Below are 14,576 nucleotides of genomic sequence, written 5' to 3' on the forward strand. Positions count from 1 at the left end.
TGTGGCTAGTACACTACACATTGTTCACCTGCTTCCCCAGTTCGTACAGGAGGAAGGCAGCCACACACACACACACACACACACACACACACACACACACACACACACACACAGACACGCACACAGAGAGAGAGAGAGAGAGAGAGACACGCACACACACACAGACACGCACACACACAGAGACAGACACACAGACACACACAGACACACAGACACATACACAGAGAGAGACACGTACACACACAGACACGTACACACACAGAGAGATAGACACATACACACACAGAGACAGACACACACACACACAGACAAACAGACACGCACAGACACACCACTACCTACCCTGTCTCGCTCCTTCCTCAGCACAGTCCCAGATCTGGAAGCTGTGGGTTTAATCTCAAGGGGACAGGTAGAGAAGCAGTAGCAACCCTGTGTCGTCTTTGGACACATATAAAGGAAGGCCCCTCCGCCCAGGTCATCTCTCAGTGACACTTGGTGACAGCCCTCTCGTCCACCACCCAGCCAGCACACGTTGACCTACCTGTCAAGAGCTGCAGTCACATTGCTCAGTCCGTCAGGGAAACTAGTTTGTCTGTTCTGCCAGTGGTAACACCATGTCTGAGTTTACCACTGAGAGGAACTCTCAGCTAAGTGAGGAATGTGTGGTGCCAGGGATAGGAACTCAGGGTATAGGGGACTCCGAGGTCGTGGTCTCACACTCAGCTAATCGCAAACCCAAAACAAGGGGACAGTGTGCATTTTAATGTTAAAACCCACTTTGTGTTCTCAAATAAAAAGGGAATTTTTTTTTTTATTTCACGAACAGTTGTTTGGTCCAATTTTTTTTTTCCAGAATGGCAGTCCTCCTATACAGAGTGCCAGTTCCTGGCTCTCACCCCAGTGTCCAAACAAACCCACAGCCCAGGAGGCCGCTGCTCATCATTTATTCTCAGTTAGCGCCATCTCCAAGGAGACGGCCTCTGCCTTGCTGGAAGGAGTGACGGGAAGCCAGGGGTGAAGGCACTGATTTTTGCCCAGGATAGCTCTCTGACGCTGGCCTTGTCTCCATGGCTACACAGGAGGCATCACACCACATTTTGGGGGTTATCCACTCTGCCCAGAAAGTGCAGCGCGCCTGAGTCCCGCTCGTAGATGGCGAACAGGAACGGGCTGCTCAGGGTCACATCCAGCGCCTCGGGTGAGCCAGGCTGCTGGGCAGACTCTGTGGGCGGCTCTTCCTCGCCTGCTTGGAGTTCAAGGAGGATGCTGTTGAGAACCTGCAAAGCAGAGACATCTCTCCTTCAGGAGGGATTACAGGACAGGGACTGGGCTCAACTGCCCCGAGGGGGGACACTGTCCAGCCTGCCAGAAGGCAATGTGTACACACTGTCCTCTACGTGGGGGCTGAGCACCGACACCCAGCTCCCATAGAGGCTCCTGTTCAGCGTGCCCCGTCTCCACCTGCCATCTTGAGGGAACTCTCCAATATTTGGCTAATCGGCATGGCTGGCCCATGCTTTCTCTAGTGACTCCCCTCTGTTTCCCAGCATCCTTTGCAACGTCAACAGTATCCAGACACCTCCTCTGTTTTACATAGTTCTCTGTCTTCTGCAGAGATGCTCTCCAAAGAAGTTGCAGATCAGGGCATCGGGGCATCCCCGTCCTAATCTACCTCAGCTTCGTGGAGGATGCAAAGCTGGACTAAGCAGGAACAGAGATGGGCCAGGAACCAGAGATGCCAAGAGAGCTGAGGGAGACCGCTGTAACCCATGCCACTGGGAGCCAGAGAGCCCTGGCAGTGCCTACTGGGCCTGCTCTTTCCTTCCTGCCCTGCTGACCCTGCACACAGCTTCCTCCATGTGGCCATCCACCCGCCCATCCTCCCCTGAGACACAGCCAGGGCAGCACTCACCTCTCCCACTCGGGGGTTGGTGTCACCCATCTTGCCCAGATTTGCCTCAGCACCCAAAAGGGTAGACAGCTTGGCCTGAGCCAGCAGGTCCTGCAGGTTGTAGGATCCCCGAATTTCCAGCTGCGGCAGGGTCAGACGGATGGCCCTGTGGAGATAATGCCTTTAGGGTGCTGGGGAGCTCCCACCCACTGAGAAAGGAGAGTAACTGCTCAGCCAGCCCGTGTTGTGCAGCTATGTCCCGAGTTGAAACAGTTGCATAAGACACAGCTGGGAACCGGTGCTCTGGAAGCTGGGAGAGCCACGGGCTCCTTCTAGCATTGTATAAACAGGAAATAGTGGATGGGGTAGGAGGACTGGTAGAGATGCCTCAGGTTGTTCAGGGAGCTCCAAGGGTGCAGCTTCCACGGGTGGTCGCCCATGCTGCCTCACGGAGGTAAACACAATGAATGCTCTGAATGACCAAATCCTACTCGGAGGGAATTGATTCTTCGCTCCGAAGTCGCTGCCCTATCTGAGGTGAATACATATTTGCTTGTGTATACGCCCAGACGGGTCACACAACACAGGACGTTGTCACCCCAAGGAACTTCTTGGAAACACACACAACAAAACCTCCTGAAACAGGAGGAGAACCTGGAACATCTACTGTGGAGAGCTCGGGGCTGGTGGGCAGCTGTCTGCCCTTCATTCTCAGCCCGCCTGCGTGAGGAACACCTTCCCTGGAAAAGCCAAAGATGCTTTTGAGTAACTGGCTATTAGCCTGACAGACAGAGTACCTCAACCCTATCATCCAGGCGCTTGAGAATCAGAGGTGGGGAAATTACCACAAACTCTAGATGCTCTCTAAAAACCAAAATGCTAATGAGATAGTGCCCGCCCCCACCCCCACTCCCACCCCTGCTGGATAGTTTTATGTTAACTTGACACAAGCTAGAGTCTCAACTAAGAGAGTGCCTCCTTTAAGATCAGGCTGTAGACAGGCCTGTAGGGCATTTTCTTAATTAGTGATTGATGGGGGAGGGGCTGGCCCATGGTGGGCGGTTCCACCCTGGAATGGTGGTCCTGGTTCTATAATAAAGCAGGCTGGTCAAGCCAGGAGGAACAAGTCAGTGAACAGCGCCCCTCCATGACCTCTGCATCAGCTCCTGCTCCCAGGTTCCTGTCGTTTGAGTTCCTGTCCTGTCTTCCTTCAGTGATGGGCTATGATCTAGAAGTGTAAACCAGATGAACCCTTTCCTCCCCAACTTGCATTTTGGTCACGATGCTTCCTTGCAGCAAATATTAACCCTAAAAACAGCCCCGGTTGGGTCCTTGCCTCCCCGTGGAGGAAGGTTGTATCCGTAACCTCACAGATAACAGCCATACCCGCAACCACACTGCTCCCGATGGCAGGATGGGGGGAGGGGTGGTGACAGGACAGACCTGGACAGGCTGACGTGTGAGCGTGCATTGGGTACCATTCATGCAAATCTACTTCCCAAGGGTCCCACAGGCTTCCTACCGAGGAGGCGGGTTCTTTATCCAAGTCAGGAAGTCGTGCTGGAAGACGAGGGCCTCCACCCTGTCGAGATCTGAGGCGCACTGGGGCTGGATCAGCAGCAGGGTGACGCTCTCACCCAGGGGCACGCGTGTCACGGAGAAGTTGTTCTGGGCGTCACTCCAGTGCTGGAAGTTGCCAGTGCCCGAGAGCATGGGCACAGACACTGAGGTGCTGTTGTCCACCCAGAACTCATGGAGCCCAGTCAGCTGGGAGAAGCCTCTCATCTTCCCTGAAAGCAACAGAGACCAAAGGAAACTCAACCAGGGGTAGGATGGGGAGGCAGGGCTGGAACTCTCCCACCCTGGCCCCTGCCTCAGCTTCCTCACCTCTACGCCCTCTGTGATGCTGCACTGACCTGGAGACGTCACCCTCAGGTGCTCTCTGATGCTACTTCTAATTGTAGCCACTTGAGTTCCCTGCAGAGACCCCAAGAGCAGCAAAAAAACACAGCCCATGTTGGTGTGGAGTCTGAGGTCTCACATCGGACACCCGAGGGACTCAGTCTGCTCCTACCTGAACAGACAAGCTCAACCCAGACCCGTTCTGGTTTGCAAACTCACTCTTTAGAACCTCAGACATTATTATGGTCTGGAGAGATGGCTCCATGGATAACTTGGCTCTATGGGCCTGATGACCTGCACCTACAGCCCCAGTCCCTCGTAAGAGCCAGGCATTGGGCTGGAGCGATGGCTCAGCGGTTAAGAGCACTGACTGCTCTTCCAGAGGTCCTGAGTTCAATTCTCAGCAACCACATGGTGGCTCACAACCATCTGTAATGGGATGTGATGCCCCCTTCTGGTGTGCAAGTGTACCTGCAGGCAGAACTCTATACATAATAAATCAATGAAGAAAAAAGAAATGAGAAATGTGAAACAGGACAAGGCTTTGAGAGAGATGTGAAGCTGTCTGTTTCCTGTTCTCCCTATGCTCCCCGGATCCTTCCCTGTTCACCAGTCCTATTATGGACTGAGTAAACTTCCCCTGGTCATGTCCCTTAGTGTCATGGAACCCACCAGGGCTATTCAAGCTCTGGAGACATCAAGTACTGGGCAAAGAACACTGTAGAGACCACGAGTCCAAGGCCTTGAGGCTTCGCTAGATACAAATGCTTAACTGTCCCCAATGCTATTGCTAAGGGGACCTGGAGTTTGTGAGGCAGTCTGCAACCTCATGGGTGTGAGGAAGAGGACAAGCCTCTGGCGGATGGAGATGGGCAGGAAAGGCCAAACAGCAGTGAGATCAGGACAGAGTACGAGTGAGCATCCAGGCCTCTGAGTGCTGGCACAACTCATTTTTTGCCCCACCCCCAACCTCTCCTCTTTTCCTTCCTCATTTCCTTCTTTTTTCTTTTCTTCCCTCTCCCTCTCTTCCTCTTCCTTCATTTTCCCACCCTCTTTTTCCCCCTCCTCCACTTCCCCCTCCCTTTCCTCTTTCTCCTCTTCTTCCTCCCCTTATTCCCCCTTCCTCCTGCCATTCCTCCTCTTTTTCCTCCTCCCATTTCTCCTCTCCTCCCTCCTCCCAATCCTCCTTCCCCTCTTCCCACTCCTCCTCTTTTTCCTTCTCCTTCCCCTTCCTTTGCTTTTCCTCCTCCCACTCCTCCTCCTCCCCGTTCCTTCTCTCGCTCCTCTCCCCCTCCCTCCTCGCCTCCCTCTCCCCCCCTCCTCCACTCCTTCCCTACGCCCTCCTCTGTTCCCTGCTGGCCCCACAGTCTGGGGTGTGAAAACAGGCATTCTCTACATCAAGCCGTCACTGACACTGATGCCCTGTAGAAGTGCTCCTTTCTCAGTGATCGTCCTCCCAGGGTGACACTGATGCCCTGTAGAAGTGCTCCTTTCTCAGTGATAGTCCTCCCAGGGTGACACTGATGCCCTGTAGAAGTGCTCCTTTCTCAGTGATAGTCCTCCCAGGGTTTCCCACAGGGACTATGGCTCAGTTCTGGGTTCCTTTCCGACTCACACAGGTGTAGCCACCCTCCACCAGCCTCAGGGCTGCCTCTTTCCCTCCACATTCTACCCCGCCCCCCACCCCTTTCCCAGTCTCAAAGCAGGCCAAGGTCTTTCCCCACATGAATTTATAGGCTGCAAAGATATTGTCAGTGGCCCAGTCATCCCTGATCCTTCTACCTCTACCCCAGACTGTGATGTCTCCCTGCTGCTGGCCCCATTGGTCACCCCTCCCCTAGTAACCATCAATCTGAAGACCTGGGGCCCTGGCACATGTTCTCAGGACGGTGTCCCTGGACCCCTGCACACCCTGCACACACACACACACACACACACACACACACACACACACACACACACACACACACACCCCTGCCATGCTGTCGTGGGCCAAGGTCCAATGTCCTAGGAATAAAACTGTCCCCCTCAGCCCACTGGAAAAAGAGCATCCTCCCAGGGTCTGCCCTCTCTGAGCCCAGCCCCTGCACACTCCTAACCTGGTCTCCCAAGGATGTCTGCCCGTGGCCTTCTCCAGCCTGTTACAACTCACTCCCTTCCTCCTCAGTTAGTGTTGTTCCCTGCAGTGCTGCCCCAGGCATTTGCCCTGGGGGAGTCTCCATACTTGCTGACGTCTCTTGAGAAACCAGGAGGGTCAGGATCTCTTGCCCCTCGGAGCCCCCTGCCCGGTTTACAAGTAGAAACAGACGGGCAACTTCTCGGACAGGGATATACGGCAGCTCCCTGTGTGAGGGAGGGAGTAAGCTGGGTGTTCCTGCGTGGGTCGGCCACTCTAGCCTCAAGAGCATCACCCAGCCCAGAAGGGCAGTTGGGCAGGGCCATGCCATCTTGAGTCAGGTTATCTTTTTTGGTCTCCAGGGAGTCACTGGTAACACAGAGGCAGAAACCTGTCATCTCTATTCCCTCTCACGCATGAACCGTGGGGATGCCATAGAAACCCAGCCAGGGCCAATGACCCAAGTGTTTGCCTCACCTTGGAAGTGAACGTAGGTGTTGAAAAGTAGGGTGCTGTCCGTGCTGACCCCCTCCAGTGGCAAGTTCATCTTCCACCCTGTCACAGCCTGCACAAACCTGTTGATTTTCTGGGCAGCAAGAACTGGGTCAGTGGATAAGTCCAGAGAGCGAGGGAAGATGGCGGGGGTGAAGGGACCCAAGCTCTCAACAAATGGCTGTTTCAGGCGCAAGCCTGGGGCAGTGAAGAGGCCCACCACGGTGGACTGTAGCAGGGGTGTCTGGCTGCTGCTTCCACCCTGGGTGACCAGCAAGCCCTGGACAGCCTGCAGGGCAGTGAGGACCTTGTGTCCGTCCAGTCGGGAGGTGCAGTCTCCCTCCTTCACAGGGACGCCCAGCAGCACCTGCAGCTGGCTGGCCGTGGGATCCAACGATCCAAGGTAGAAAGAGACCAGGGTGCCAAAGAGGGCCGGTGGAGAGAGGACGGCCCCACTGGCCACACCTCTTGCCTCGCTCAGCATCTTGTACATGCGGAAACCCATGAAGTTGGCGATCATCGCGACCTGGGCGGCTCGCTGCCGATCCTCGGCCCCTAGCTTCTCAGTGGCCAGCACGAGCTTATCGCGCAGGGTCTTCTCATCCACGGGGGAGGTCTTGGCCTGAATGGGCACAGGCTCAAAGGTTGGCTCTGGGAGCGTCTCCACGCTGGGGTTCTCCAGCTGGGCGCAGGCGCTCTTGCTGTAGTAGAGGAGATGAAAGGGGTGGATGTATACGCGGTCCCCAGCTGTCAGGCTGCCCCAGGTCAGGATGCAGAAGATGGTGGCCTTCAGGCCTGCCCCCGTGGGAGTCATCACGGATCTGTGGGCTTGCTTCCGTGTGTCCTGGAATAACGGGTTTTTTGTGAGAGTGACAAGTGGTTATTTGGAGCCCTGAAGCCAAACCTTTAGTTGCCCTGGTATTCCCCGTGGCTGTGTGTAACATGCCCTCTGTGGCTAAACTGCCATGTGCTGCTCCCGCTCTCCAAGCTACTGGCTTTTGGAAATAGGGCTGACTCCCCATCCCCATGCCAGGGTGTTTGGGTGCACTTGTTCAGTCGTCTCTGCTGGGCGTCTTGAGAGCCTGATCCGATGTTTGCCATGTGTCTGGTGCTTCTACCCATCCCATGCTATCTGCTTCTGCTTTTGTTTGCTATGTACTTAAGAACTCACTCAAGGCTCGAAGCAAGGCTACTGTAGACGACCCAGGAGGAGGCACCTACAGCTCGGGTCAGTTAGGAGGAGGAGGAGTACAGTCAGAGATCCGTGGGAACCCAGGATGATCCGTGTGGAAAGCACTGTCACCCGCCGAGTTGCTCCCACCTCCCAGACCCTGGAGTGTGGCTGTTTGGGGACGGAACCCAGGGCCTCTTGAATTGCTAGGTACGTGCTTTACTGTTACATGCCACCCCAGACAAGATTTCATGCAGCCCCAGTTGGTCTTGAACCCCTACGTATAGATTAGGATGACTTGGAAGTTCTGATCCTCCTGCCTCCACTTCCTGCACCCCACCCCTTGTAGTTTATAAGTGGGCTGGAGATCAACCCGGGCTCTCGCGCACGCTCAGAAAGCATTCTCCCAGCGAGCCACACCTCTAGCACTCTTTTGACTAATTTTTTTTTTTTAAAAGACAAGGTCCAATAAGTCGCCCTGGCTAACTTTGAAATCACTCTGTCTTCTAGGCAGCTTTGAGCCTGTGACCCTCCTGCTTCTTCCCCTGCCATAGCCAGGATTCCAGGCCTGCTCCACCAAGGTCATGAGAATGTGACTGTATTTGAAGACAGAGCCTTTAAAGACACGACCAAGGTAAGATGAGGCCCTCCTGGTGGGCTCGGATGTAAATTGACTGGCATTTTTCTACACAGTGGGCAAGGAGGGGCAGGGATACAGATCAGGTGCTGAAGTACTTCTATTACAAGCCTGAGGACCTGGGCTGGATCCCCAGGACCCATGTAAAAATAGTAGGTGTGGGGCTGGAGAGATGGCTCAGCGGTTAAGAGCACTGACTGCTCTTCCAGAGGTCCTGAGTTCAATTCCCAGCGACCACATGGTGGTTCACAACCATCTGTAATGAGATCTGATGCCCTCTTCTGGTGTGTCTGAGGACAGCGACAGTGTACTTATATACATAAAATAAATAATAAACCTTTAGGTATGGCAGCAGATGCACATAACCTCCGTGCTCAGGCACCGAAGACAGGTAGATGATTCCTGGGGTTTGACTCCCCAGGGTTCTCTGGCAAATTAGTCTAGCCTAATGTGTGAGCTCTAAGCCAATAGAGACTCTGTCTCAAAGGAGATGGACACCATTTTGACATGACACGAAAGGTGGTCATCCAGGCTCTACACACACACACACACACACACACACACACACACACACACACTCACATACACACATATGCACACACACACACACATATGCACACACACACACATGCACACATGCACACACACATATGCACACACACATATGCACACACACACTCACATACACACATATACACACACACAGACACTCACACACACATATACACACACAGACACACTACATACACACATATGCACACACACACACACACTCAAATACACACATATGCACACTCACACTCACATACACACACACACACTCACATACACACATATGCACACACACACACACACACACACACAAATATACACACATATGCACACACACTCACATGCATACATATGCATACACACATATGCACACACACACTCACATACACACATATGCACACACACACACACACACACACACAGAGGGATATCAGGATACAGGAACAGAGAAATCTATTAGAGTCACAGGGAGAGGAGGGAATCTGCAAGCCGAAGGCAGAGAGAGGCCTCAGAAGAACTTGGCTCTGACCACGCCTTGCTTTGGGTTCCTGAAGGTCCTCTCATTATCATACTAGACCGCAGCATAGTCCTGGCGGAACCAGGCGTGCGAGTGACAAAGGCTATGAGCTCATCCCTAGAGAAGGACATGAGGACTGCCCACTCTGTGGAGCCGTTGTACCCACATGGGTGCGCCCTAGGATTGATTGACTTTAGTGTCCATTCGAGCCTAGCCTGCAGCCAGAATTGGGAGCCAAAGGCCGAGGATTGATTTGCCAACTGCCCAGATGGCTGTGGAGCCCAGGAAAGGCTTGGGGCTCTGACCAGCCATGGACCAAGGATGAGGTGGTCCATTGAACTGGATAGCCTTTCCCCTTGAACCTCAGCTCCAGCCTCGGCTACCACACACAGTTCATAGAGTTAGCCTGCGATCTTAGCAGAAGGGTCCTGAGCTGACTCTGAAAAACCCACGTCTTACTCCTCTGATCCTGGTGTGGGGAGGAGCGCTCTATCCGTCCTTCAGTTCTGACCGTGTGAACCATGTGCTCTTGCTTCAATAGAAGGAACCAGCCTGATGTGTGGTTTCCTACCCCTTACCTCACCATGGCGACCACCGCTGGGCCTTGGTGCCTCAACCCTGACTGGAGGTCACCTTGACCCTTCCTTTCTGCTTCTCCTACCTTCTGCTGTGCTCGGCAAACCCCTCGCAAGGTCCCTATGTGACAATCTTAATGCCCAGCATTGGTCCGTGGGAGGTGCTGTAAACATTTAGGATGTAAGTCCTAGTGAGGGCCCTGAGGCCACTGGGGCCGTGCAATTAAGAGTGATCGCAGGACCTGCGTCTTCCCTTGTTCACTGGTTTTGCTTCCTTGCTACATGGGAAGCAGCTTATTTGGCCAAATGCCGCTGTTGCTGTTGATAGCCAACACCCCCAGCAGGTCCCGAGCAACAAGTCTGTCTGAATTTGACCTGTGACTCCAGCCCCACGAGCCAAGACAAACCTTTTCTCTTGGTAAGTTAATGATCTCAGGATGTCACTCTGGTGTTGCAAAGCTCCGAGGTCACCCTGGCTCCCCCACACCCGGGTCGTGGCACTTGGCCTGGGCCGCACATAGAATATCGCCCCCAGACAGGCAAGGTACTCTTTGCTCTGCTCTGGTCATCCCACTGGTCACCTTTGGCTTCTGACTGTCCTGCACTTCACCCTCCTGGCACACGCATCTGGCTCTACTCACTGTTCCCAAAGTGCTGTGGTTAGGAAAAGCAGAGTAGAAAACTCTGCCTGTACCCACTGGCCCTCCCATTCCTCCCAGGAATGACAGCATCCTGTTCACTGTGCTATTATAAACCAAGGCACAGTAGGGTCGGGCCTGCCTGGGGGGGTGCATGGGCAGGGTGAGCCATCGAGGTGAATACAATGCTTCCTGCATTGCTGTCCCCGTGAATGGCCTCTGTCCAGGGGGGGAGGGGGGAGCTGTGCCACAGCCGCTGTCCCAGGAAGCACGTCACCACTGTCCTCAGGCACAAGTGACTGTTTGCTCTCAGCCATAAGCTGCTGCCAGTCAAGTTCACCCTAAGTGCATCCTCTTCACCTCTCAAAGTCTACCCCGGGCTCCCCACACCCCTCCCTCACCTTCTCTCTACCGAGCAGCCACAGGTTAGCCCACCTCCCTAAGGTCATCCTGGGACAGCCACGGGGTGGAGTTGTCAGTGCTGCTTTGTAGAGGGACAGACAAGTCTTGTGGCCAGCACCAGGTCACACGGCTGGGACTCAGACCTGACGCCTGACTCCATGAGTGGTATCTAGACACGACGCACATTTCCTCTTGAAAGAAAGAAGGAACTGAGGAGCCCGGGGCAGGCTCAGCAAACCAGTCATGACCACATACTCCCCCAACTCTAGAGATGTGGACGGAGGAGACAGGATGACCTCCGGGGCTTCTGTCTGCCAGCCTAGCCCCAACTTCAGTAAGGGACCCTGTCTCCAGGGACTAAGGAGGACAGTAGCTGGCAGGACAGCTGGTGTCCTCCTCTGGCCTCTATCTGTGTTCATAGCTCTTGAGTCTCCATACTCCCCATATACCACACACACACCACACACACACACACACACACACACACATCATACACATATGTCACATTCATATAAATACACACATACCTTGGGCAGGGCATGGTGATAGAATCAAGAGGCAGAGGCAGACAGAATTTTGTGAGTTCTAGGGCAACCAGAGCTACACGTTAAGACCCTGTCTTAAAATTAAAAAAAAAAAAAATCATTTAGTCCCAGCACTCAGGAGGCCGAGGCAGACAGGTCTCCGAATCTGAGGCCAGCATAGTTTACAGAGTGAGTTCTAGGACAGCAAAGGCTACAACAGAGAAACCCTGTCTCGAAAAACAAAAATAAATAAATAAATAAATAAATAAATAAATAAATAAGATGCACATACACTACACAGCACACACGCATACGCACACACATGCACACAAACATGCACACACATGTGCATACACACATGCACGGACACACGTGCACGGACACACGTGCACGGACACACGTGCACACACACATGCACACACACACATGTACACACACACATACACACACACACTGAAAATAAGGAGCTACCTTTTTTGCTTAGCCTGACATTATCAAAGTTCTTCCTTGCTACTGGGTGCTCCTAACGTATCCCCAGCCCTAGAGAACCTTCGAACCACGAGGAGCCTGCTTACAGAGGGGTAAGTTGAGGCTCTACAGGACGTGGTAAGAAGCCACAAGACACAGGCCCCGGCATTGAGCCTGGACAGAGATGCTACTTGAGATGACCATGGGACCTGTCCCTCCTTGCTGCTTGCAGTCCAAACAATGGAGCCTTGTTCTCCCTTCGAGCTGGAAGAGGTTCAGCGGACTCAGCCACTCTGGTGCTGAGCCTGTGACAGTCCCTCTGCCTTTGAGGACCCATCTGGGCTCACGGGAAGCAGAAGTCCTGGCCATCCCCTAACAAAACACAAGCAGTTGCCGGTGAGCCCAGAGTGGTGACCCGCAGGGGACAGCTTACCTGGACATCTAGCCTTTCGGGAGAGGAGACACAAGTCAGTGGTCACATCTGAAGCGCCTGCCACCACAGACTTCTAGCTCCTCACTCCCGGACAAATGCCATCCAACCCCTTCTAGTGTCTCTACCCAACCCCTGCCTCCTCTTCTTCCCCGAAGCTCAGCTCCTGCCCAGTCAGATCCCATGAAGGACCAGAAAGGACCCAAGAGGGCTCTGCTTACCTTCAGCTCCAGCCCAGACAAGCACAGCTATCCCCTGGTGAACCAAGCAGCCTTATTTATACTCGAGGGGGTGAAGATGGATCTATTCCCAGGCTACTCTGTACAGAGGCTGGGGGAGGACCCAGGTCGGGGGACCATGGGAATCCAGGCTTAGCCAAGAGGAGCAAGGCCAGGGCGATGTTCCGCTGGGTCCCTTCCAGGAAGCCCTAGTGGCAGATGAGCTTCAGGCAAAAAAAAAAAAAAAAAAAAAAAGGCTGGCGTTGAGTTACATATTTACCTCAGTTCCCTGGAGCTGGGATCACAGTCACAGGACTGGCTGGGTTGTGACAACCTGAAGCCAGCCATGCAGACCTTGGGACGTAAGCCCCTCGTGATCTGCTTGTAAGCCTCTCGGGACATGCCAGGAAGGGACCTACCTGCAGGAGATGAACCTCTCATAAGTCATCAGCAGCTCTCAGGATGGTCGACCTTGAATGGTTGTAATCACGTTAATTGCCTGTTCTGCACAGGGGCTTCCAGTCCCTTCCCGCATCTTTGAGAAACTTCTAGCACATCTGATCAGGTTGGGAAATCCCAACTGTGGTAAAGCCATATTGAAACAAAATGTTCTGGGCTTGTGGATGGAAGGTGGCTGTTTTGGAGGCTGGAGGTTTCGGAGCGCCGCCCTTGAGTGTGGAATAGTCATGGAGGTTTAGAGAATGAGACGGGTGGATACCAAGGAGCTGAGAAGACAGCAGGAGTAGGCCTGGTAGACGGTTGCCCCTGTAGTCCACCATGGGTGGGCGACTAACTTGCCTTGCATCCAGTACGTCAAGTAATCTCTTGGCCATGGAGTTGACACAGGCACAACCTGCCTTTACCCTAAAGTGGCACTGGAAAGTGAAGGCAGAAAGGGAGGATTGGCAGAGCAGTCCCTGGCTCAGAACAAACTAGATGAACCATGCAGGATTTGATGGTGTCTGAGCTGGGCTCTAGAGAGTGACCTTCTCTGCGCACAGATGTAAAATAATTACCAGAAGATCTATCTCAGTGGGAGGCCAGTTGTCGGAGGCATCAAGGCTACAACAGCCATGACGGTCTGCACTCAGGACTAAGGACGCCAGAGGACCAAGGGATGTACAAGGAGTAAGAGCTCAGGAAAGGGCAGTGGTGCATAGATTTCCTAGAAGAGTGTGTGGATGCCTTAGTAGCTTTGGGGTTCAGCAGGAGGCCCTGTGCTGGGGACACAAGAGTAGAGCTCCCGAGTATAGTGATAGATAGGTCTCTCCTCTCTGTTTCTGACCACAGATGGCTGGATTCTTTTTTTTTCTTTTCTTTTCTTTTTTTCGGAGCTGGGGACCGAACCTAGGGCCTTGCGATTGCTAGGCAAGCACTAGATGGCTGGATTCTTAAGCTCACTGAACATCTTGTTGTCCCCTGTGAGATGTCTGGGAGATGAAGGCCTCACGGTCAGCTCAGGAGATGGGTAGTGACCAGAGAGTCTGCGATCCAAAGGAACTTTCAGCCTCAGCCCTCTGCGAAGAGAGAAGGGTGGATATAGAGCTGGCCAGTGATAGCAAGGATGTCGCCAGCCCTGTACGCAGGGGAGCCTCAGTAAAGAGCCTTTGCCCTGGGGTCTGGAGAACTCCCAGGCTGAGGAACACAGCCAGAAATGAAGATGTACTTGCCGTCTGACGAGGTCCTGTTCTGTCAGCCATTCTTGCCCTGGCTATTTCTGTGGGCCTCATGAGAAACCAGTCAGCAGAGGCAACGTGACTGCTGGAGCCGTTCTAAGCCAATTGTCCAGCGTGAGGAAGCCAGGGACCAGGCTGAGGTGTAACCGCGCTGTACTGAGAGCGGGTAGCCCTTGCTACTAAGGCCGTCTGAGCACGAGCCTCCTCTGCGTCAGTCTCTGCTGGCTGGTCACCACTCCACAGACTCATTTACTCCACCTGGAGTGGCAAGTCAGACAACAGGGCTCTTGGTCCAGGCTGGCTGTGTAGCCTCCGTCTGCTCTGAGGGGGTCAGCTGACTGGCCTGAAGCATGGTCTCCTGTTCCTT

At 53.7% G+C, this 14,576-nt stretch overlaps 1 protein-coding gene across 1 annotated transcript; it reads right to left on the reverse strand.

Annotated features, from left to right (window-relative positions):
• Positions 1–741: 741 nt before the first annotated feature.
• On the reverse strand, positions 742–7,241 carry Agt (angiotensinogen). The gene is made up of 4 exons (XM_032887807.1): positions 6,387–7,241; positions 3,414–3,681; positions 1,913–2,057; positions 742–1,277 (listed from the first exon to the last, which is right to left on the reverse strand). Exons 1-4 carry the CDS (start codon positions 7,213–7,215, stop codon positions 1,086–1,088), a joined length of 1,434 nt encoding a protein of 477 aa, XP_032743698.1. The 5' UTR covers positions 7,216–7,241; the 3' UTR covers positions 742–1,085.
• Between the last annotated feature and the right edge of the window lie 7,335 nt (positions 7,242–14,576).

This window comes from Rattus rattus, chromosome 17, assembly GCF_011064425.1.
Source record: "Rattus rattus isolate New Zealand chromosome 17, Rrattus_CSIRO_v1, whole genome shotgun sequence".
In the NCBI taxonomy this organism is placed as follows: Eukaryota; Metazoa; Chordata; class Mammalia; order Rodentia; family Muridae; genus Rattus; species Rattus rattus.

Bases quoted from the DNA above. Each gene is read 5' to 3' on its own strand.
- Agt (XM_032887807.1), bottom strand. From the start codon at position 7,215: ATGACTCCCACGGGGGCAGGCCTGAAGGCCACCATCTTCTGCATCCTG. The intron at 2,058-3,413 runs GTAGGAAGCCTG...TTATCTCCACAG, and splicing joins ATAAAGAACCCGCCTCCTCG to GGCCATCCGTCTGACCCTGC. The intron at 1,278-1,912 runs GTGAGTGCTGCC...TCTGCTTTGCAG, and splicing joins CCAACCCCCGAGTGGGAGAG to GTTCTCAACAGCATCCTCCT.